At 54.3% G+C, this 24,210-nt stretch overlaps 3 protein-coding genes across 4 annotated transcripts in view; 2 read left to right on the forward strand and 1 right to left on the reverse strand.

Annotated features, from left to right (window-relative positions):
* Positions 1-24,210, forward strand: part of LOC137846711 (uncharacterized) — a 420,446-nt gene that overhangs the window by 58,891 nt on the left and 337,345 nt on the right. The window lies entirely within an intron of this gene.
* LOC137846795 (dnaJ homolog subfamily B member 5-like) lies at positions 1,279-16,103 on the forward strand. 2 transcript variants are annotated; one of them, XM_068664907.1, is made up of 4 exons: positions 1,279-2,651; positions 6,871-7,115; positions 10,300-10,898; positions 14,139-14,751. In XM_068664907.1, exons 1-4 carry the CDS (start codon positions 2,614-2,616, stop codon positions 14,184-14,186), a joined length of 930 nt encoding a protein of 309 aa, XP_068521008.1. In that variant the 5' UTR covers positions 1,279-2,613; the 3' UTR covers positions 14,187-14,751. The 2 variants fall into 2 exon arrangements, with proteins under 2 accessions (XP_068521008.1, XP_068521007.1); XM_068664906.1 differs by lacking the exon at positions 14,139-14,751 and adding an exon at positions 15,718-16,103 and having other exon boundaries at positions 1,295-2,651.
* LOC137846794 (transitional endoplasmic reticulum ATPase-like) overlaps positions 21,117-24,210 on the reverse strand; it is a 36,773-nt gene continuing 33,679 nt past the window's right edge. The window contains exons 14-17 of the mRNA XM_068664905.1: positions 23,538-23,846; positions 22,471-22,626; positions 21,966-22,120; positions 21,117-21,553 (exon numbers count right to left, since the gene is read on the reverse strand). Of these exons, the coding sequence (XP_068521006.1) occupies positions 21,448-21,553; positions 21,966-22,120; positions 22,471-22,626; positions 23,538-23,846 (726 nt within the window). The 3' untranslated portion in view covers positions 21,117-21,447. The remainder of the gene's footprint in view (positions 21,554-21,965; positions 22,121-22,470; positions 22,627-23,537; positions 23,847-24,210) is intronic.

A 24,210-nucleotide genomic window follows, 5' to 3' on the forward strand; every position in this document is an offset into this window, starting at 1 on the left:
CTGACTCTTCCAGTTCAGAGATGCTCCACAAATACCTCATGGGAGGAAAGGATCCTGGGCAGCCACTGGCATCCTGCCAGGAGACAGCAGAGCATGCTGGAGACCCCAGCCCTAAAACAGGAACGGAGAGACCAATGATGTGACGAACCCCCAGGAGAAGGGCTGGTTGTCACCCCAAAAATTATTCCGGAATGTCCATTTAAATACTTCTTCAGTTAAGGTGCAAAAGCGCAGCACTTTAACCATGACAGATGCCATGCTAACAGCCTCAGTGTCTCACATCAGCTCTCAACTTCAGCACCTGAGGCTTTGTAGATCAAAATTGGGTTCATTGTCCTTGGAGGTGGGCAGTGCTCTGCTACTGGACATGAACCGAACACTGCTCTTGGGCCAAATGGGAAGAAGCCACAGCCACTCCAGCTTCCCAAAACACGTGCTTTTCCCTGCACAGAGCAGGCAGAACTTAAGGAGAACAGTCAGAAAATGCCACAAGCCCCACAGGAGGTGTTCAAGGAAAGGTTGGACGTGGTGCTTAGGGACATGGTTTGGTGGGTGACATTAGTATTGTTGTGATGGTTGGACCAGATGATTTTGGAGATCTTTTCCAACCCTAATGATTCTATGACATGAGCAGCAGCCACCTCTTGGTCCCCACACACAGGCATTCAGCAGCTGAGAAGGGGGGACACAGAGGTACCCTACACCCCAGCCCCAACGTGGCTCCGCCAGCTCCAACACAGCTGCCGCCCGCTGAGAGGAGAGGGGCGCCGTGCAGCGCCCCACTGACGTCACGCCTTCCAGAAGCTTCCCGAGGGGATCCCACCGCACCCTACCGCTATAAAAAGCCACCCGGGCCCGGCGGCGAGGGGCGGGACCTCGCCTCAAGCCCTCCACCCCATGACAGCGCTCCGACAGGGCAGTGCCGGCTTGAACCGCCCAATGAGTGGCGGCAGATGGAAGGCGGGGCGCTCCGCCTCCACCCTCCCTCCACGCCCCTCCTCCTCCCCGGGGGAGAACCAATGAGCGTGGCGTCTCGCCTCGACGGGCATCGTACCGGCCCAACGGGGGGGCGCGGCGGGGCGGGCGCTCCCCCCTCTCCCCATCGCCCCCTCCCTCTCCGCCGGGGCAGTGTGGGCGGGACTCCCCTGACGTCACGAGGGCGGGGGGGCAGGGAGGGCAGTGCGTGCGCGGCGCCGGCGGGAGCGGTGAGTGCGGAGGGGGGGTGGTGGCGGTGACCCCTGGGATGGCGAGGCTGAGACCTTGTATCTACACCGCCGGGACCGCGCACCCCTCCCCCCCCCCCCCCTTTCTGCCCCCACGCCCCGCGGGGGGGGCGGGGGGGGTGACAGCCCCGTGGGGGGGGGGTCATTCCCCGGGGTCGCGGGATGTCCCCCGTTTGGAGGGGGGGAAAGGGTCAGCCCACCTCCCCATTTTGCATCGCATCGCAGTCAGGTGGGCGGGAGGAAAAAGGTTACCCCCCCCTCCCCCCCCGGTGGCTGGAGAGGGCGGCGAGGCAAGGGTTAATACGAACTGTTAACCTGCACGGCGAGGAAGGGGTTAATTCGACCCCGTGTGACCCCCACCCCCCGTGGGGCCGGATAGGGTGGTGAGGAAAGGATTAACTCCCTCCATGTGGTGTCAGAGTGGGGTGGCAAGGAAAGGGTAAACCATTGTCCCCAATGAAGTGACAGCCGGCTGGGCAGGAAGGGGTTAAATCCCCCCGGTCCCACGAGGTTGACAGCACCCCATAGGGGGTTTGGGGGACAAAGTCCTCACAGGAGTCACAGCACCCCATGGGGAGTTTGGGGGACTTGGTCCCCATGCAGGTGACAGCATCCCATAGGGGGCTTGGGGAGCACATGATCCCCACATGGGTCACAGCACCCCATGGGGGGGTTGGTGAATGGTCTGCAGGTGATAGCTCCCCGCAGGGGCTGTAAGCGGGTCACTGTGCGGGGAGGGGGCTGGACCCCGTCCCCGTGTGGGTCACAGCACCCAGTGGGGCTGGAGGTGGGGACCCCACACAAGGAACCAGCAAAGGGGCTGAACCCTGTCCCTGTACAAGTGCATACACCCCTATGGGGCTAGGAATCAGGGACCCTGTGTGGGGGGGGAGTCAGGGGGGTTAACCCCATTTTCACATAGGTGATGGTGCCCCAGTGGGGCTGGAAATGGGGGCTCAGTGAGGGGGGCTTACCCCATCCCCATGCAGTCTCACGCATTCCAATGGGGCTAAAAGTGGGGGACCCTACTCTGGGGGGGTACAGAAGTCTAACCCCATCCTCATGCCAGCCCCCGGCGGTGGAGTTGGTGGTGGAGTTTCTGCGGGTGCTTGGCAGCCAAGAACTACAGGTTAACCCTGTCCCCACACAAGTGCCGGCACCCAAGTGGGGAGGGTTTGGGGGGGGGGGGGGGGCTGGCAGTGGAGAAGGGGGATGTGGGCGGTGCATGTGGGGGCCCAGGGATGGGATGATTCATTGCGTGTACTCATGACATTGCTGGCTGCTTCCCTGTGGCTGCCAGCCGGCACGGGTGGCACTGCCTGCCCCAACACGCTGCGTTCCCCTCAAGCTGCCTGAGCAGAACTTGGGGTTCGCCCACCCTGGCACTGCTATGCCGGCCATCCTGCTCTTCTGGAGCCGCGCGGAGAGGTATGCACCCAGCACAGCTCCAACACGGTACTCCCTTGGCACCTCCATTTACAGACCCTGCATCCCTTGGGGTTTTCTCCCTAAGGGTCATTTTTCGGGTGGGATGCTCTGCGCTGTGCGTCCAGATGGAGGATGCTCAGCCCTGAAGTTTCTCTGTGCTGGGGCTGGTGGTTGAGCTGGGGGATCGGGGGGACATGTGGTGGCTTTGAATTCCCTTGGCACGTCCCGGGGTGCCACACAGCAGGAGGCATCGTTGGCATAAAGGTGACTTCTCCAGAAGTAGGTTTTGTGCTGATGGGAGAACTGGGAGGGGAGGTCGGAGCTGCAATGGTGGGACCGTGGCTGCCGGACCCCTCCTGCTCCAGCACAGGGAGTAGTGTCAGCACCCAGGGAAGGGGGGGACATGCATGGGGACCCCCGGAGGGCCGGTGCAAAGCAGTCTGTTACTTTTTTCTGCCTCATGGTGCATCAGTGCTGTCCTATTTTTCCCCCCTCTCTCATGTGCTATGTGGCCCCACTGTGACTGACATTGGGAGTGAGTGATTAATTGCCAGGGACACTGGGTCCCTTGTTCTCGCCGCTTCTGGGGGGGTGGGAGGCAGCTGTGTTGGGGCTGTTAAGGTAACAGGGGACTGAGGGTGGGTGCCCCACTGCAGCAGCAGTCTGGGGAGTGGGGAGGATGCCTGAGCCAGCTGTGGAAATAAATGCTTTAATTTGGAAGCCGGGAATCTGAGTATGCCACACGGGTCCGTGCACACACCCCGTGCCTCTTAGCTCAGGAAAGCAGCAAGAAACCACCTAGAGGAAAGTTGCTGCCTGTCAAGCGACTTCGTGGATGGGCTCCTGTGCTGGCAGGGAGGAAGCCCAAAGCCTCCAAAGGACAGCTCACTGGCACCCACATCCCCTCAGCTGGGGCTGATTTCAGAGCCGCTGCCTTTGTCCCTGCCAGGCTGAGGAGCTGGCACAATGTTTAAAATAAAGGTATAGCCTTTAAAGATGACCATTTGGACTCGGAATGTCTTTGTAAAGTTTCGGTAAGTGTGTCCCTCCCCATGTCTCGTGCTTGTGTTCTCATGGCCGAGGAATAATTAATGGCCTGAGGTGCCTGGCTCGTCACCCTGCCGCGACCATACAGTGCGGGGTGGAAAATCTTAGTGGGGCTGCTGGCTGTGTAGGTTTGTTCCCTTACATGACTGCAGAGCAGAGGGATTATGTCAAGTGATTGCTATTCAGCCGACTCACCGATCCAGAAGTTGCATGGTCTGATGTCATGTGCAGGGCTGGAAAAAATGTTTTTTGTTTGTTTGTTTTTTTTTTAATTATTTATTATTTTTTATGGGGAGAATGGGGGCTGGGCTATTGGCATCGCAGCCACCAGCTGGGAGATGCCCGCACCTTGCTCTGCAGCTGGGCATCTGTGGTTTTTCTGAACCACGGACCCTTTTTCCTAAGGTGTTTGGGGAAGCGAATGCAGGTGCCGATACCACTTACCCATCTTGAAGCCCCCTGCTCAGCAGCACCTTTCCCCTGTTCCCGAGCGGGTTAAATGGGAAGGCAGAGCAGGATGATTTGAGCGGCAGGGGGGAGAGGAGCCTGTGGTGAGGTGCAGCTGATCCCGGGGAGGTGGGAGGGAGGCTGTGCAGGGACAGTTGTTTTACCACTGCACATGTGAGTGTTGCCTCCGGAGTGTGGCTTAACCCGATGGGTCACCCACCAGGGCATGGGGACAGTATTGCCAGGTGATGGGGCTGGGAGATGTGGGTCTTGGGGCAGGAATAGGACACGGCTGGTCCAGTCCATGGTGCCACGGCATGAGCATCCCCCGCACTCCCCCAAAGACCTCTCAAGGGTAAAGACCGGAGACCTTGGGTGAGTGTAGTGGGGAGAGTGACGGTTTGGGTACTTTTATAGGAATTGCTTCAGGGTTTTGGGGGGGTCTCTGGTAGCATCGGTTTGGGGTGAAATCTGTTTGCGACCTCTGTGCTTTGGTCTGTGGTGTGATCGGGGTGTGAAAAGGGGTTGAATTTAGTGCTGTCTTGTTTGACCTTGTTGGAGGCGGCTTTTTTTTTTTTTTTTTTTCCCTGGGATTGTGTAGAAAAGGGGCTGACGTCTGTGAGGAAGCCAGGTCCTGGACTGGTCTGTGCTGTGGTGCCCATCAGGTTGCCACCTGTCAGCACACATGGAGCAGCTGACCTTGGCTGTGCTGCTCCAAGCGAAGCTGGTTCCCTCGCATTGCCTTCCCATGGGAGGCTGTGGAAATGGCTTGTTTTTACAGTGGTGTAAAAAGACATTTCAGGTCACCTCCCGTGCCGGCTGGGGACCTGCTGCATCCCCCCTCCCCCTGTCACGGGCTCCTGCTGGGAGTTATCAGAGCAGATGCAGATGGTGGTGGGCATGGAGTAGAGCATCTTTTAATGGCTGTGTGGGTTCGGCAAAGACGGCTGCTCCTTGCACAGAAGCTGGAGGGCTCCTGCTGGAGGCTGTGTTGGTACAGAAATGTGCTGGCATTTAGAAGCCGGGAGTTGGAGATGCTGTAGGATGCTCTTTATGCCCCCAGAGGCCTTCCTGTGCTTCTAACAAGTGTGGCAGCACTGCCTCTTGCTTCTGCCCCTAAAGCCTGTGGGGTGGATGGTTCCGGCAGTGCCTGGCCCCCTCCTCCAGACCTCCAAGTGACTGTTATGGGGCTGGGGCAGAAAGGGCAAAGCTGGTGGTTGGGAGCAAAGGGTCCCTCCAAGACCTCCACCAGGAGCACCTGGTTATGGACAGAGTATGGACAGGGTGAACACCTGGTATGACTGAAGGAAAGGGTCTGATGCAGAAACCTATTTGCTGGAGGGGCTCAAAGGGCTGGAGCTGCCCAGGTTGGTTTGTCCAGGGCAATTCAGGGCTGTCTGGAGCAAGGGGCAAGGGTGGGTTTGGAGCAAGCTCAGGGAAAACAAAAACAAACAAACAAAAAAAACAACAACAAAAAAACAGGGCTGGAGAGGGGAGTAGGATGTGAGCACAAAGGCTTAGCAGAGAGCACTGAAGATCAGAGGGTCAGCTGGGGGCAAGGTCTGGAGAAGAGCATGGCAAGGAGCAAGCACCGAGCTGTGCTCTGCCAGGTGGGACAGAGCAGGTTGGAGCTCACAGTTGGAAAACTGAAGGGTAAGGAGCAGTGGGAAGTGTGTTTTAAGGAGTTTAAGTCTTGCTCAGCTTTTGCCCCAAGCAGTTGGTCTCATGTCTCCTCGAGCTGCTCTCTGAATTTCCATGACTCTGTTGGGTTTGCTGCTCCAGCAGCATGCCTATGGAGTGAATTAATTACCCACCCTTTCCCTTTGGGTTTCGGCCACTGGGTTTTCAATGCCTTAGTATAGGCATGGCTTTGTCCTAAGCCTCCCACATGATGGGGAAAGTGAATGCACAGAGCTGGTTGCCTGTGCTGACCTCACTGCGTTGTGTCAGGCTGCAATGACATTTTACCACCTCTTAATATTTCTGGCTTACTGCAACATTTAGTTGAAGACTCTAAGGGAGTGCAAGTCAGGCTAGAAAGTGTTCCCCCCTCTGCCAAAAAAAAAAAAGAAAACCTCCCACCATCACAAGATGTTTCTGTCTAATGGCTTCATTCTTTCTCTGCTAAATACAAATTACAGCTCTGACATGCTGGAAGCACTTATCTCCAGCTGAATGCCAATTGCTTTCAGGAACAAAATGTTTGAAGTTCCTTTGAGGTGAGCACAGTGGCACAATCCCTGCTGGTTCTTCATCTGCGCTGCCACTCCCCCAGCCCCTCGAGTCTCTCCTCTCCTTGCTCTGGGCTGGCAAAGCCCCAGGAGGCAGCCAGTAGGAGGTTGTGGGGGGGACGGGACAGCTGAATTTAGACCATCATGCCTCCAAGCGGTCTCACCTGATGTCAGCCTTGCCCCTATAATAACCCAGCGCAATGCCTTGGTGGTCCCCGTCCAGGATGACTCTCCACACCCTGGAGCTCGGGGAGGCAAAGGCAGAGCCCAGGGACATGCAGGTCCTGCCACACTAACGTGTCCCTCCACTGCTGCTTCATGTCCTCGTGCTTGGCTTGGGCCCCTTGGAGGAAAACATGGACTTGAGCTGGCTGTGTTGCTGCTGGGCAGTGTGATGCAGGGAGAGGCAGCTCTGCGATAAGTGTGTGCTGCTCTGATCTCCGGCTGCCCGAGTGCCATGCTCTCCTTGCAGCCAGCTGTCTTTCTGCTTTCAGGAATAAGTACTCAGCACCAGGCAGCGTCGCCGTCATGGGGAAAGACTATTACAAGATTTTGGGCATCCAATCTGGAGCCAATGAGGATGAAATCAAGAAAGCCTACCGGAAAATGGCCCTGAAGTACCACCCTGATAAGAATAAAGACCCCAATGCCGAGGAGAAGTTCAAGGAGATTGCAGAGGCTTATGATGTCCTGAGTGACCCCAAGAAGCGAGCCGTGTATGACCAGTACGGGGAGGAAGGTAAGGGGACCTGTGCTCCTGCTCTGAGGCAGGGCTGGCCAAGGCACAGAGGCATCCTGGTGGCTGTCTGTGTGGGTCCAAGGAGGTTCATATGGGGTGAGGGGGTGTTTTTGCACCCCCAGGGCTCATGCCTGCCTCCGAATCAAGGTTACTAGGAGCAAAAGTGGGGAGAGCAAACACTCCACTGACCCTGCTTCGCCTCACTGCCAGAAATAGTGTCCCAACCCATTTCTCTGCCAGCTGTGCCACAGTGGAGCCACTTTTGCTTCTCTTCCCAGCTGGGGAGATGGCACTTGAGAGCTCCACAGTGCTGCCTCCAAAGGGCGAGCGCTGAGGTGATGGAAGTGAAAAGAAGCTCGCCTCCTGGGTCGTGCCTGCACACTGCGATAATGCTTTAGCAACCCTTTACTTGGCCTAAATTTCCCAGCCCAGTAACGTCCCTTTTTCCTGGATGTCCCCCCGCAGGATCCCTGGTAGTGTGCTAGTGTGCTAGTCCCACTTTTCTCCCCGGTACAGGCTGACCTACATGAATCAAAGCTTTTCCCAATTTAAATAATAGGTTTTTGTTTTGAAACTAAGTGGCTGCTGTTGTCTCCTGGTTGGCATGGAGGAGGAGAGCAGCTCCACCGCACACAGCCTTATTATTCAAATATGGAAGACTGCAACCCTATTTGCTTAAGGTGAGGAGAGCACTGAATAGCATCTGCATTAATCAGCCAGGTACTTGGGTACTTGAAAGAGCAGCAGGTCAGCTATGGACAGGCTGCTCAGTGGAAGATGCAGCCCCTCCTGTGTGCCCAGCAAGCTGGGTGCTTTCACACCCAGAAGCTGACAGACCCCTCCCGGTTTATCTGAGCAAAACTACAGAGCTGGGCGAAGCTTTGGAAAATCTCTGCCTGGCAGCGCATGCTCTGCCTATATGAGTTCCTTAACCCATTATTTATGTCACCGCCACAAGGGACGCACCGAGCCACAGTGATTTGGTGCTGTTTAAAATTAGAAGCGGCTATCTCAAGTGAGAAACTAGCATTTCCTTGGAGGCATTGCCGAAATTGGACCCTGTCTTTGCATTGGCCTCTGACTGGCATAATGGGATTAAGGCAACTGTGTAAAGGTGAAACCTCCTGGCTGCAGCCTGTTGGGGATGGGGGCTCTCCAGGGATGACGATGGCTAAAATAAGAGTGAGTTAAGTAGTAAGGAAAAAATAAATGCAGAGGAGCAGCCCCCTCGTTGCAGCGGGATGGGGAGGCTGGGCTTGAAGCAGGCCTTGCCTCTCCATCCCTGGTTCCAGGGCCACAGACAGGACCAGAGTTTGGGTTGAATTACCCAAAACAGGAAAAACATCAAGTTTGGTCCTTCTTAAGGGGCATGGGGTTGTCTGGAGAAATTGCAGCACTTGCCCCATGGGGCTCATGCACCAGCAACACCAAACCCCTTCGATGCTTTTGGCAAGCAGTGCCGGTTGTCTTAGCCTCGGTCCTCTCCCCTTCCACTCCATGCTTTTGGTAGTCTCTGGGCTTTTGCCCCCCAAGCAAGAGCAGGGCCTGGATTTCTTTGTGACTTGTAGCCACTCTTGAGTTATCCTGGAGCTCCCCAGTAAATAGCTCTTTCCCTGCTGGCCCATAATCATGCACCTGGCCTCTTCCTTTTGTGATCCATCCTCTTGTGCAGAGCGTGCCCCATCCCTTAGGCCAGGGGAGGCCACCTTCCCCTGCCCAGGTTTCTCCATAATTCCAGCTGTGTGAGCAGCCAGACACAGTGGCAGAGCCAGTGGTGTCCAGAGACCTTGTGCAGAAAGTCAGGGTGCTGAGAAATGTGAAAGATGTGGAAAAGTTTCATAGCGGAGAGAGGGTGCTGGACGTGCTGATGAGGTGTCCTGACCCATGGCAGGACAGGGACTGCCACATGTCCTATCCCAAGCAGTGACTTCCACACCAGTCCAGCATTCCTGCAGTGGGAAACCTTTCATTTTCCAGCAAATGCTTGGTTTTCTGGAATACGTGGCCTGGGGGTGGAGGGGTCAGTGTTTTGAGGGTCTTTGGGGTCCCATGCACTGGGGTGGGCTCATGGGATTTGCTCCTCCTGCCCTACAGCCCAGTCCCCACATGCAGCACAGGCTCTGCAAGGGTACAGACGTTTGTACAGCAGGGCAGGGGCCAAAGGATGAGAGCCATGGACCACATGAGGAGGCTGAGAACATCAGAACAGACCCCCACATTTGTCCACTCTGTTTGTCCCCCTTGTATCTCCCTGCTGCCAGCAGGGAGGATGGTGGCACAAGTGACAGCCCATAAGGACTGTGGTGTGGTTTTACTATGCTGGGCAGCTAGACTCCACAACCGCTCTCTCATTCCCCCTTTTAGGTCACTGAGGGTGTTCTGCAGGTGTGACCTCTTCTGGGGGGGCTACCTGGGGCATGCCTTGGCTGCTTGGGACTTTGCAGGGCTCACAGTGGTGTGAGGCTTTGCCCAGCACCTGGCAGGGCAGTTCTGCCTGGGAGTGGCTGTTAGAAGGTGCAAGCCTCAAACTCTTCTGTTGGTTTGTGAATTGGGCTGCTAGAACCCTGGCTGCTAGAACAGATAACTCACCCAAAGTGGGTTTTGTGCAGCACAACTGGATACCACAGACCCAGTGCATTGACTGTGGCAGATCAGCACATGCAGCTTGGAGTGGCCAATAAAAGTCTGGCGGGATGCTTGCTCTCCTGTAACGCACAGGGCTTCTCTGAACAGGTGTGAGTCCTCATCAGCAGGCATCTGCAGCAGCAAAGGCCTGCAGAAGGACCTGCTCCAGTTCTTGCACTCGCCTTCCAGCCCCAGCTACTGGTGGCTTTCTCTGCCATGCACCATCCCATTGCAGGGATGCATTAGGAAATGAGTTAGATGAAAAGGCCATGGCTTGAGAGGAGGTAACCAAACAAAACCTGAACAGCTTTTGAGCTGGAGCTTGCTGGGTGTACAGGCAGGGCTGTGTGCTGTGAGTTGAGGTGGTGCCTTCTTGGCCCACAGGTGGGTGACCAGAACCTCTGGGAGCTGCTGAAAGGGCTGCCTGGAGCCAGTAGAGCCCGTGCTGCTGCATGGAAAGCAAGGGTGCTGTGGGTCCCAGCACAGTACCACTGTGCAGAGCCAGCAGCTTTCTTCTGGTAAGGAGTGTTAATGTTTCATCTTCCCCCTTCTCTTCTAGGTCTCAAGACTGGAGGTGGCTCTTCAGGTGGCTCAGGGAACGCTTTCCACTACACCTTCCATGGAGACCCCCATGCCACCTTTGCATCTTTCTTTGGAGGCTCCAACCCTTTTGATATTTTCTTTGCTAGCAGCCGCTCCCGGGTGTTCAATGGCTTTGACCAGGAAGACATGGATATCGATGATGATGATGATCCTTTCAGTGCCTTCAGCCGGTTTGGCTTCAACGGCATTAATGGGGTTCACCGGCGGCACCAGGAGTCCCTGCACACACGGAGGAAGGTCCAAGACCCGCCCATCATCCACGAGCTGAAGGTGTCCCTGGAAGAGATCTACCATGGCTCCACCAAGAGAATGAAGATCACCCGCAGAAGGCTCAGCGCTGATGGCCGGACCATGCGGACTGAGGATAAGATCCTAAACATTGTCATCAAACGGGGTTGGAAGGAGGGAACCAAAATCACATTCCCCAAAGAAGGGGATGCCACGCCGGACAACATCCCTGCTGACATCGTCTTCATCCTCAAGGACAAACCTCACTCGCACTTCAAGAGAGATGGGACGAACATGGTCTACACTGCAAACATCAGTCTTAAAGAGGTGGGTGTCAGCGGAAATGCCCTGGGTGAGAAGTGGCGCTGGGTTGTGGCCAGGACAGGACTCAGTCCTTGTCCTGTGCTGAAAAGGAAGGACCAGGTAGGGTGTGAGAGACATGAGCAAAGTCCTCTGCAGAGAGGAGCCACAGAGAGCAGCTCGTGCTCAGTTTTGGAGAGTCACTCAGCCTCTATGCTGCAGGTAGGACACGGGTACTACAGTCCTGACTGAACACACCGGGCTGCCTGAGCAAATACAGGTGGTATTTACCCATTTTCTCCCTTCCCCATATGTCTTGCCCTTCTATTGTAGCATAGGGTATTCACATGTGGAGGAGAGCTCAGATGCACTGTAGGAGCAAGGGAAACCCCAAGTTTGCTGACACAAGTCTGGTCCCTGCTTGTTCATGTTTCTGTCCTGGATGATGCCAGGCACCACCCCACATGAGAGCAGGGTCACACAGAGAAAGGTGATACCTTGACCTTGCTGAGCACTGCTTTAGCCCCGAATGGCTGCTTTCTTTGGTTCTGGCTTCCCTGAACAAAGGGCAAAATCTTCAGGCTGTGAACAAAACCCAGCACATCCAGGCTGTCAGTCCTGGAGGTCATGGTGACACTCACTGCACCAGAGCAGCAAACCGTGTGAAGGTGGGAGAGGAAGGGGAGCTTACCCAAGAACAAGATGTGCTGTTTGCTGCTGCTGCTGTCTAACTACCTTTTAATAAATCTCAGCTGGCAGCTGCATTTAATATTGACGTTTTTGGCAGCTGCCATTTGCTGTTCCTTTCAGACTGTAGACACTGTCTATCTTATTAATGAGCTGATTTTTTTTTTTTTGAAGACAGATTTATGTTCTCAAATACGTTTAATAGAAATAAGCTCAACGGGCCAGACCTGAGGTAGGGAAATGTGAGCTCCTGAGTGTGCCAGCAAGTCAGAAGGGCTTTGCAAGGGCTCCACATCCCCGCCAGGGCTATGACCAGCTATGGTGGGGGCAAGGGCAACCCCATGGGGCAGGCAGAGCTGGGTGCTCCTGAAACAAACTCATCTCAAGTTAACCTGTAGTCTTGAGAGTTGAATTTCCTTTGTGTTGCAAAGGGGATTCGAGTAAAGAGGTTTATTCCTGCAGGGGCTGGCTCTGCTGGCCTCTCCAGAAATACTTGGGAGAATACTTGGGAGGCTGTATTATTTATGAAGTCCTGCATGCCATATCTCAGATGTTTCCTTCTGTGCATTCCCGTATCTGTTAAAATTACCCCCAGGATGTCTGGCCCATGCTGGTCCAGGTTGATGTGCGCCACACGTGGAGCTGCCCCATGAGCAGCAAGCTAAGCAGCTTGCCTGGCCCCATGCACTGGTGCCAGGCCAGGGGAAGCACTGGCTGCGCTGTGCCGAGCTGTACCCAGCTGCTTCCTGCCCGCAGGACACCTGTGATCTCTGTCCAGCTGCCTGTAAACAGGGCATTTGCTTCACATCATGGCAGTCACAAAGAGAGACCAGTAGAAATTGCTGGTGCAGGCAAATTCCTCTGCTCTTTGAGCTGGGCTTCCTGTTATCTGCGCTCCCTCACTGCAAACTGAACGTGCTGGGGATGCTCAGAGAGCTGCTGGCCTGGCTGCCAGCCCCAGCCTTCCACTTGCCAGGGCAGGGCAAGCAGTGCTTTGCTGCTTTTATCTTCCATGAGAAGAAATAGCTTAAGTGCTCTGAAGCAGGAGCAGATGCCAGGAGCTCCCCGACACCATATGCCACCATCTCGGTATGTGGCGGAGTGAATCACAGTACAACCTCTTCATCACCGAAGCCTACAGCCGTAGCTTTGAATGCTTTCCTTGCACTGTTCATCCTTGCGAGTCTGCCTTTTTTAGCCTGAGCTTTGGTCTCCTTAGCTGCACAGCCGGATGCCAGCAGGCGTTCGGAGCTGTGATCCCATTCGTGGTCATGCTGGAGACCCCTGGCCAGCGTCCTGCAGCTAAGGGGAGCAAGGCTCCTGGCCACAGCCCTGCAGGGAGCATTTGAGGCACCAGAGCAGGACAGGGTGGCAGGAGGGCTTGGAAATGCAGCATTCGCTTCCTTATGGCCCCTTCTCAAACCTGAGCCTGCTCTCCAGACTACTCTTCCATAGGAACCTGTAGCACCCAGCATCCACAAACCTCTAACCCATATTGTCTCCAGCAGTGCTGGGTGATGCCACCTTGGTGGCCAGGCTGCCAATCTTCCCATCCCCACGTCCTAGTACTTAGGGCACTCGCGTCCTTGTCCCACCGGGCTCCATGTCCCTTGTCAGGGAGGGCTGCTGCTGACGCAGGAGGTGTGAGAAGGCTTCCCCAAGAGACTTGTGGGCTGCAGGGATGTGACCGTTCCTAAAATTACAGGCGCGCACCGCAGTGGGAGGCCAAGGGAGGGAGCAGTGACACTGCTACAGCAGCTGTGCTCCTGGAAGGCAGATCTTCAGATAGCGCTGAAGGATTTCACGGAGATGGAAGAGGCACCTCATGGCATTCTTTACCTTGTGTCACCTTCCTTGAAGCATCCAGGTGGCAGCATCTGCTGCCCCCCCCATTACTGTCAGCAGAGTGGGACCCACCACTGACCCAGATAAAGCGTGGCACTCGTGGCTCAGCCACCAAACCCATGCTCATTTCATACCCAGGGATAAACGAGCCTCTTTCTAGGATGCAGGGCAGCTCCTGCAGCTGTGCTCACTGTGCATCGCCCTGCTACAGGCTCTCGCTCGCAGGCACCGGTGTTGCTTCAACAACCAGTTTCTCAAAGTTGGGCGAGAAGGATTAAAAACAGGAACATACGACGAAGGAGCAATCGCCTCTAATTCTTGCGTCTTGGCTCTAAGAAGGAAACACTGAGATCCTGTATGCGCTCTTACTGCCTGCCTCTGCTTGTGTCCCTCTGCTTTTGCAGGGCAAGCATGGCACCGAGGAGCAGTGCCCATGCCACGAGCCTGGCAGGGGCTCTCTGCTTGGTATTCCCAGTCCTGTCCCTTGGGCTGGGTGCAAGTGTCCCAGCCACGCTTGTGCTGGCCTACTTTGGTCTTAAAAGCTCATTCTGGAATCCGAAATAGTTGCCTGGCTTCTCTCTGGCCACATTATGGTGAGGATGGAGCAGGGGACAATGTGGGAGTGGTCACCCTCTGCACTCTGCAGGTCCATGGGGTTGCAGCAAAACCTCCTCCAGAGCAAAGGCAGCACATCAGTTTTCTCTCTTTTTTTTTTTTTTTTTTTTTCTGCTACAGGCAAAAAGACAGTTGGATGGTCCTGTTGGCTGGAAACCTGAGGTCTAGCCGCTGTACCTGTTCCCTTTCTGCTTCTTATTTTATGGCCAGAGATGTTTTCCTGGCATGTGTACCTGTGCAGCCCACTATGTCGCATGGTGGTGGGTACCAGCCAGCAGAAGGGCTCCAGCATCCCTGGAATAATCCCTTCCTTCCAACCTTCCCTTCCCTCCAACCTGCCAGAGCTGCAACCATGCACCCCCTGCTCACACGGAGCCAGCGATGAACCTCCTCCTGCTGCCAGAAAAAGCTTGTCTGGGAGGAGACCCAGCACAGATGAGATGTGCAAGGAGACAGCAGGCTCCAGCTTTCCTCTTCTCAGCTCACCTGAGCCCTAGAGCCAAGCCCAGCATGGGTGGCTCTGTGTTTGCTTTGGTGCAAAGCCCTGGCACTGCAGCAGAAGCAGCAGCCTTCAGCCTCAAGCCAGGGGTCAGCAGGGAAGAAGGGTTGCTACTGCTGCTGTCTCCTGTTGCTCTGGCACTGGAGGCTTTTCCTGGGGAGGAGGCTGCAGAACATCCTCCCCCACTTCCCTTGCAGGGTATCTTTTGGGGACAGGAGGGCTGGGACCCCCCATGCCCCAGGCCAAGGGGACAGGTGCTTTGTGTGCAGGACAGGACCAGCTTGCACCATCCACAGCAAATCCTCCCCTTCCAGAAGTATTGCTCTGCAGTCCTCCATCATCAGCAGCCTCTCTCCTTGCTGAAAGCCTGGAGACGCTGCTGCCCACATGTACAGCAGAACTGAGTTATTTAAGGACACAAGGCTTTTCTTGCTGCATTCCTGCATCACATGGCTCGCTAATGCAGGCTGGCTTGCAGCTGCTGCCAGCTTCTGCAGGAGGCAGTGCCTGGCCCTGGGATGGGGATGGCAGCCTGGAAAATCATCTCCTGGCTTTGCAGTGGGGGGATGTGGCTATGTGGAGGTCCCTGCAGCAGGGATGCAGGGCATGCCTGGGCCATTCTCCCCAAGCCTGCAGTTTCGGGGAAACATTGCATTCTTGCTTCCTTCTTGGGCCACCAAGGTATAAAAATAGCCAGGGATAGCAGCGCAGTGCAGTAACCCAACCCTTTGCCTGACAAGGGACTGGCAGGGGGGAGCTGCCCCGTGGGGCCCCAGCCTCCAGGAAAGCGCAGTGTTGTGGCCTGTGCTGGCATAACCTTCAGGAGGCTTTGGCTGGGGTGGGGGGCACAGGCTGTGCTATAGATAACCCCCGGACTCTGAAGGGTGACAGTTGAACCACAGAGGCATCCCATGAGCTCAGATGGGTTTTTGGCTGCACACCCCCCCCCCCCCCCGCCAGGCTCTCAGATTGGGTAGCAAAGGGCTGCCCTGTTAATGCGAGCTGCAGGGTGCTAGCTGGAGGCATCTGGTATCCACTGGGAGGAGCAGGGGATGGGGAGTGGGGATCCTGCCTCCTGTGGGGCTTCTGTCCCACAGCGCTGGGGACTGGGAGCGGGGGGTGGAGGTCTCACTAGGTGCACCCCTGGGTGCTATGGGGCTGGCAGCCCAGCTGACAGTGTCTCACTCCTTCACCCCACAGGCCCTGTGCGGCTGCACCGTGAACATTCCCACCATCGACGGGAGGGTGATCCCACTGCCCTGCAATGACATCATCAAGCCAGGCACAGTGAAGAGACTGCGTGGGGAAGGGCTGCCCTTCCCCAAGGCCCCCAACCAGCGAGGAGACTTAATTGTGGAGTTCAAAATCCGCTTCCCAGACAGAATAGCTCCCCAGACGAGACAGATCCTCAAGCAGCACCTCCCGTGCTCCTAGAGCCTCGGAGACTCTTCTCCAAACAGCAATACTCCAAACGCACATGCCACAGCATCCGGCCCACATGGAGCAGAGGTGCCAGAGCACTTTCAAATGCCAAAAAAAACACTTTCCTTCCCCAAAAGTCCCCTCCTCCCTTCCCACCCCTTCCCCTCTCAGCCTATGTTCTACTCCAGTGGCGGGGGAATGGTGAGCACAGACTCCTGCCCTCGCAGCTCTCCTCACTGCCAGCTTCTTTTTTTTTTTGGTTTTGTTTTTCTAGAGGTCCAGCTTTGCTGTCTTGCACAAGAGAGCAGCTGTTTGGCCGGGGAGGTGCATCACTGTGTAGTTTTTGTGTCACCTGCTTTTCAAGCCAACTTTCTGACTAGAGGATGGGCTCGTAGGGGTTAAGCGCAGTGTAAATAGGACTTCACAGTATCTCACATTCCCTGTGTTAGTTTTCTCCTTCCCTCTTTGATACTTGCTGCTGTTAGGGGTCCTGTCCATACCAACGTGCCAAGGAAACTCCTGAGCGCATAAGGCTAAAAGGACTACTCCTGTATGTGGTGGCCACTGTAGCTGGACTGTTTCTAACCAGGGACCACGGTACCTAGTCCTACTTCAGTCCACTCGTGTGCCAAGACCACCACCGAGCATCACCTGTGCCAATCAATGGAGATCAAAGCACTTGGGGACTGTCCCTTCCAGCCTCCTGCCCCCACTGACCCCTATGCCTGCTGCTGGCTGGAGGGATGGGGGAGCTCAGGGTGGGAGCTTTCTTGTTCAGATGTGTTGAGTTTGCATTGTTGCTTTTTTTTTTTAAATACATATATTTAGCTTGCTAGGTAAACTCTAAAAGGGTTTGCTCTGCTCGCTTTGAGTTTCCTGGAGTGGTTCACCCCGACTTTTGGGGAAAAGCTCAGCCATACCAACATCATGCCTGTGAGAACATAGTATGTGTGTAGCACAAGTCTGGGCGCAAAAGCAGAGCCAAGCGTCAGCAGAACTGTAGTTTTTGACAAGTGTTTGAGTTCAACCTTAGAGATTTTATTAGGAAGAGAAATTCATATGTATATATTTTTCTACAGGGACATTTAATTCAGGAGGTATTTCTGGGTGTTATGGTGGAACTGGAAGGAGCATGAGGCAATCTGCTTGGTGATTTTCTTTTTAAATGATGTATTTTTTAAAAATTGGATTTCCATCAGGAGAATTTTTATATTTCTTACCTTTCTTGGTCAACTCTGCCTCTTGCCAGTTTTTCCCAGGAGGGGTCCTGCAGAGCACACAGCACAGTTGACCTAGCTCTGTATGGCTCCTCCACCACCTCAGCTCTGCATCTCCAGCCCAACTGGCACCGAGATAGCCAAAACCAACCCCCCCCCCCCCCCCTTCCCCCCCCGGGCATCCTTTTTATAAAGAGAAATCACTGACTTGAAATAGGGGTCCGGAGTGTGTGTGTGTCAGCTTATGGCAAGTAGCCTGCCAAGCTGGCAGGGGCTATATAGTTGTACAGTGCATCATACGCAGCAGGAGGATGGCCTGTGCCACGGCCAGGGCACAGGGAGAGGAGACCTCTTAAATTAAATTAAAGCACTACTTAATTTTGTGACCAGTTTGAATTCAGGTTAGGGCACAACACCTTTTCCCTCCACTGTTTCCTGTGGCGTTTTATGTATGGAAACCTGGTGGACACTGATGGAGTGAGAAGACAGGTCAGCACATATATGCAAGCTGCTTTATTTTTCTCAGTTTCAATGCGATCTGAATGTTTTATAGTGTTGTTTGTTTGTTTTTTGTTTTTGATAATGTCAGTATTGAGAGAAAAATAAAGTATTTTAAAAAATATTAACTCCTTGGTGTGCACTGTGATGGGAGACACAGGGGCTGTGGTTGCCCTGGTGCAGGTGGTATCGGCTGGGGAAGGGGCTCAGACCCCCCCCAATTACTGGGGGGACCCCATTTTAGGGTTCTGCATCCCTTTGGGGCTCCAAAAACACAAACGACATGGGCAGGGGGGCAAGTCTAGCCAAGATGCCAAAAGGATGGAGGCCAGAGTGGGTAAGGAGGGGCTGCGGGCAGGGGGGTGCTGTGGCCAGGACTGGGGTGATGAAGGGGGCTTCTTGGTGGGGGCTACCCGGGGACCCAGCACTTCTTAGAGAGCCTTGGAGGCCTTCTGCCCCGGATGGCAGGCAAAACCCCCCCAGCAGGGGCTGACGATGCTGACAGGGCTGCCATGGGGCAGGGATGTCAGCTGGGGCAGCCAGTGCAGCTGGCCCAGGTTCGTGGTGGGGCTGTGGGGACTGAGGCCACAAGGAGCATGGCTGTGCCTGCCCTCTGGTGGCATGAGAGCGGCTGAGAGACATTTGGGGTGCTGCAGAAGGGGGCCCCACTAGAATCACAGAATCATTAAAGTTAGAAGAGACCTCCAAGATCATCTGGTCCAACCATCCCCCTACTACCACTGTCACCCACTAAACCATGTCCCTAAGCACCACGTCCAACCTTTCCTTGAACACCCCAAGGATGGTGACCCCACCACCTCCCTGGGCAACCCGTCCCAATGCCTCACCACTCTTTCTGAGCAGAAATGTCTCCTCATTTCCAACCTAAACCTCCCCTGGCGCAACTTGAGGCCATTCCCTCTAGTCCTACTTTGGGGCCGGGCCCAGGCTCTAAGCTCCAGTGCCTTGGCCCCCATGCTGCACACACCAGTCTGGGCTGCAGCCCTGAAGGTATTGTATGGACCCTGGTAGGGCCAAGCTGTAGGGCTGAGGCACCACAGACATGGCTGTAGGGCCACAGGGGCAGGACAAGGAGCTGCCACTCATGGCAGCAAAGAAGGGACCCAAGCAAGCTCCCTCTCAGGGGCTACCCTCAGCCTCCATATGCTGCTCCAGGGTAGAGGCAGATGCTCCTGGAGCTCCCGTGGGGGCTGTCCCCCTCAGGAGCCAGGTCCCAGAGGAGACAGAGGAGGGATTCCAATCCTCCTGCAGGATTTAATTGTGCTAATTAAATTGTGATCAGGAGAGGAGGCAGGGAAACCTTGTGCTCCCAGGAGCTGGGACACATGCACCACCACCCCTCTGCCACCAGCAGGGACAAAGCCCACCCCCTGACAGAGCTTGGCAAAGCTTTTGTGAGTCCTGCAGAGCTCCCACTGCAGAACAGTCCTTTTCCCCTCCCCAGGTGGCTGACAGCAAATGCATTGCAGAGCAGCAGCACAGCCCCATGAGCTGGCAGCATCTTCTCCAAGACGCTGAAGCAAGGTGGTGCGAGAACAGGAGAGGCATGGTACCAGCCAGTGGTTGGCTCTGAACTAGGACAGACCACCTGAGCAGACATTGCCCAGCCTCCCCGGGGGCTCCACTCCCATGGCCTCCTAGTGCAGCTTCCAGCAGGTGGTTGTGCTATTTTTAAGCAGCACTCTCAATTTCAGTATGTTTCTCCCCACAAACCCCCTTTCTCCTGGATAGCCCCATCCTTTGGCCATGACGAGACTCCCCTCACCCGTTTTTATCCTCCCTTTAAGCCTAGGTAAGCTGACGGAGCACTTCTACATCTGACAGGCTTCAGGGATAAAACTCCCATTGCTTGGGCCCCACACAGCTCTGGCTGTGGGAGAGGTCACACCAAAAGCCCTGGGGACACTTTTCTGTTCATTTCATCCACAGTTAAGCATCTTTGCAAAAATTCTCAGTTCCTGTAATGCTCTAGAAGCCGACAGCACGCATCCGTGCTCTGTGCCAAGGCCCGTTGTCCTCTGGTTCGGGGCTGTGCCACATGTGGCCAATAGCATTGCTCCTTTGTTTAAACATGTCTTCCCTTGCCTGGCTGTACTTCCCCAGCACCACTAAATCCAGCCCCAAGCTGGATGATCCAGACAGATGGTGAAGGGTGCCCCACCTACCTGCTGGTGGCCAAAGCTGCACGTTCAAATCAGGCAGGAAAAGGAGAATCAAATTCAGCCGGTGGCAGCAGCAGTTGCTGTGACTGCTCAGGGCAAGAGCACTCAGCTCCCAGCCTTTGGGGTCAAAGGTGAGCACCAAGGCACTGAGCTTGAAGCTGTGTTCACCACACTCAAAACTGGTCCTTGCATGTTACCCTGCAGCTTGGAGACATGCAGGCACCCAGAGCCTCCCTTTTTCCCTGTTTTAAAGCCAGACAGACCCCACGCAGAGCAAAGTGGAAGTGAAAAGTAACCGTGCTGAACAGGAAGCTCTTTGTCTTTTCATGGAGTTCAGGGGTGAGCCCAAACACCATGCAGCACAGGTCTAGGCTCATGGATACAGACTCACAGCTGCTCTTCCTGCTGCAGCCCTGCACTGCAGCTGGCCACGCACCTTCTGCTCTCTGGGCCATTTACCTGCTTCAGCAGGTGCAGCCCTGGCTCCAGCTATGGGTGAATGAGCACACACGCCAGGATAGGACAGGTGCCAGCTGCCAGACCCAGGGCTTCTCTCTCATGAAACACTAAGTACAGCAGTAGCACATCTTTCAGTTCAGAGAAGGGAAAATAAACCTAGGAGCAGGCCAGGAAGCTATAGAAGAAATTGAAGGAAAAACACAAGAGTACGATCAAAACCTGACTACCGAGTACAAGGCACAATAAAGGCCAAGCTGACAGCAAACAACCAAACCTTTCATCAGAAGTCCACAGGGACACACAAATTGTTTTTGCAGAAAGGGGAATCTCTCTGCAAAACCTGATGAACACAGTTGCTACAGCATCAGAGGAAGCTCCTGTTCCCAAACCACACTCAGGTCACACTGCACCAGGCTCCAGAGATAGCCCAGGAACCCTCTCATGCCTGCCTTCAGGCACAGCAGATGAAAGGGGGATTTCTGGAGGAGTCCTTTGCTGCACAGAAGTCAAAGCAGCAGGAGACCCAATGGCTCATGGCCAGCATCAGAGAAGCAACGCCAGATGCCTGCTGCTGGCAGCAGGGCTCTCTTGATGCTTACTGCCAAGTTATGACACAGGAGAGAGATTGCCCGACCAGTTTCTTCTGTTAACATGAGCTAAGAGACATACGGACAAAGAGCAACCTCACACACTCCAGTGAAATGTACAAAACAGACAAGAGAGGCAGCTGAGGAGTGCTCACATAGCAAGCGAGACACGGCAGATGCAGCGCTGCTGATGCTGTGGCAGTACCACAAAAAGGAATTGCCAGGGGCCTGGCTAGAGTTTTGTGGGATTTTTTTTATTATTATTATTTTTTAATACAGGCTAGCATTGTACCCTTTGCTAAAGCTGCTGATTCTGCCATATAAACTAGAACAGAAATTTCTCAGAAATTAAGTCAGTTTCCCTCCTTGTTAATAATTCACTGTCTGCCTCCCAACTGAACATCGGTCTGTATTCGTGTTTACAGAAAACATTCCCTGTACAAAGTCTGACGTGCAGCTACACTGTTCTGACTGAGGAATGAAGAAGCTGAGAGTCCACTGAACATTGGATTTTCCCTGTACAACATAGCCTGATTTGGAGTTTGGTCCAATGAGGACAGCGAGTTAACCGTAGAGATCATCATCATTGTCTTCACTGTACACATTGCCCCCGCTGCCACCTCCTGTGCCTTGGCTTGGACCAGCGCCTCCCTGGTTTCCTGATGGGAACCTGCAGGCAGCAGTGCAGAAGGGGAGAGAAGAGATGCTCTTCAGAAGCTTCCTCACAGCTCAGCACAATCCCCTCCCCTCCACATCAACTCCCGGGTGCAAAGTAGGAAAGAGGGGAGAAATGTGCTGAAGCCTTAAGGCAGGTGATGCAAAGGCTTACACTGCTGCCAGATGTTGCTTGCATTAAAGGAAAAAGGGCTGATGGGCTTCAGGAGCACTAACACAGCAGCTACAAATGACCTGCAGCACAGCCTGTACCACTATGTGTTCAGCTGGCTGCCGTACACACTGGGGGGAACCAGAAAACGTGGTGGAAGAGGGAATTGTTACCCAGAGAACAGCAAAGCTGCCCTCAGTGCTTTGCTCCAGGGCTAGCTGAGCCACGCTGCCTTCCCTACCTCCCTCATGGTTACCTGAAACTGCCAAAGCCACGGCTCTGCTGTAGAGTCTGTGCAAACATCTCGTATTTCCTGATGTCATTGTCACTGACAGAGCGGCGGGCAAAGCGCATGGCCTCCTCAAAGTGATCCCTGCGTATCTCAGGAACCGGGTCATCCTCCTCCACCTCCTGCAGTGGGACAGAGGGCCCAGGTGAGCTGTGGGCAGCCCGACACCTGCCCACAGCCCCCCTCTGGGTCAGGATACAACAATACCCACCAAGGCAGGGGCTAGAGAGGGATGCTACAGCAGACTGAGTCACAGCTGCAGCAGGGGCCCTCTGAGCAATGCCAGTGATGAGGTACAACAGGAGGCCCTCACCCTCCCACAAGAAGAAAAGAAAGTGCTCCAGCTCAGCGCTCTGTGCCAAGCCTACTCGTTCTCATCTGAGGATTACAGAGAGGAACGCATCATCCCTCACCCACGGGCAGAGGTGGGCTGCCTCTCTCATGAGCAGTGAAAGCTGAGTGCCCCACTCACCATGGCAGAAGGGTTGGTTTGTCGCTCACGCTCTCGCCTGATCTCACTCTCGATGGACTCGCGGATGGCCAGTTTGCAGGCACGCTGGCAAATTTCTGTCAGGTCAGCCCCCGAAAAGCCATTGGTCATCTTAGCTAAGAAATCCAGGTCAACATCCTAGGGAAAAACAAGAGGCCTGTCCTTTACACCTTGCATTCTCAGGTGACAAAGAAGTGCCTTTAGATCCCACGGTACCAAGGTGCTGTCTTAATTTTGGCCAATTTTAGAATGGCTCTTGTTTCTGGTAAAAGTTAACCACACACAAAGGCAGGCCACACTCCCCCCACTCACAGCAAGAACCTGCTACACAACTACAAATGCCTCTGCACTGTTCACCTTCAAGAAGAAACAGGCTGACTTTCAGATGTGATTTCCTCAGGTCTCAGCATTAGGAGTCAAATGAAATGACTGGAAATGGAGATGGGGAGGACAAACAACCTCCTCTCCTACTTCCTGTCAACTGACAGAGTAGTACTATAAGCTTCTTTAAAGCTTTCCTTCACAGTAGTACTTTAAAAAGTAAAAATGGCCTAAAAAAGTTTGCACACCCACTTGACATCTGCTTTTCTTGCTTTTCTCTGATTAACCCTATGAGTTTCATTATTGCCTACTTCCCAGGCAAGGCATAGAACTCTTGCCTATGAAAGAGCCAGCAACAATTAACTGCAATGGTTCCTCTTCGATTTCCATTTCCCACCCCCATTTTCTGCATTTATTTTTCTTTCAGAGTACAAGAATCTCCTCCATCATTCCATAACAGGTGTTCCTGTACTGTAGGCAGAACTATACTATATGACAAAGACCTGCTGTGCTGACACACTGATATCTAGTTGCGTTGGTACCTTGTTTTAGAACTTGAGCCTCCCCCTATCTCTCTTCCATTTATTTCCACTCTTCAGGGGTGGAAGGTTTCACAGTTCTGCAGTGCATGGAGCAGTCCCCAGCCCTCCTCTCTGTCCCCAGCTCGTGAGGAGCATGTGCAGCTCACTGCAAAGCCAACTCAGGTGCAGTCACGGCACGGATCCTACCTTAGCAACTGGTGATTTCCTCAGGTTGGCCTTAAGAATAGCCACCCGGGACTTTTCGTCAGGCAGGGGGATGTAGATGAGTTGATCCAGGCGGCCAGGGCGCAAGATGGCTGGGTCAATGATATCCGGCCTGTTGGTGGCACCGATGATGAAGACATTCTTCTTGGTGGACATGCCGTCCATCTCTGTCAGGATCTGGTTGATGACGCGGTCTGCAGCACCGCCGCCATCTCCGATATTGCCACCTCGAGCCTTTGCAATGGAGTCCAGCTCATCAAAGAAGAGCACACAAGGGGCTGCTTGGCGGGCCTTCAAAAGGCAAAGAGAAACAATTAGTCCCTGTTAAATAACACCAGGAGAGGAGCACACTGATTTCACCCTAAGCATACCCTAAAATTATAGCAGCTCAGAGGAGTACCAGAGCACTACTGCCTTGAGAGCTTGGAGTAGCTGCTCTAGAAACCCTCAATTAAATTCTGAGTAACAAGGTGAATTTTCCTAAAGCTGAGAGCATCATAGACCAAGCAGAAGTATGGTAATTCTAATGCAAAGAGGGAAAGCTACAACCAGTCTGCCTGGACCAAACTCTCCCAGCAAGATCTGGAGATGTCAGTTGGTTATTTAGGCACTGGGGCATCCACAGTCACAATGTATCACATAGAAGGGGCAAATC

This window comes from Anas acuta, chromosome W, assembly GCF_963932015.1.
Source record: "Anas acuta chromosome W, bAnaAcu1.1, whole genome shotgun sequence".
NCBI classification, from domain to species: domain Eukaryota; kingdom Metazoa; phylum Chordata; class Aves; order Anseriformes; family Anatidae; genus Anas; species Anas acuta.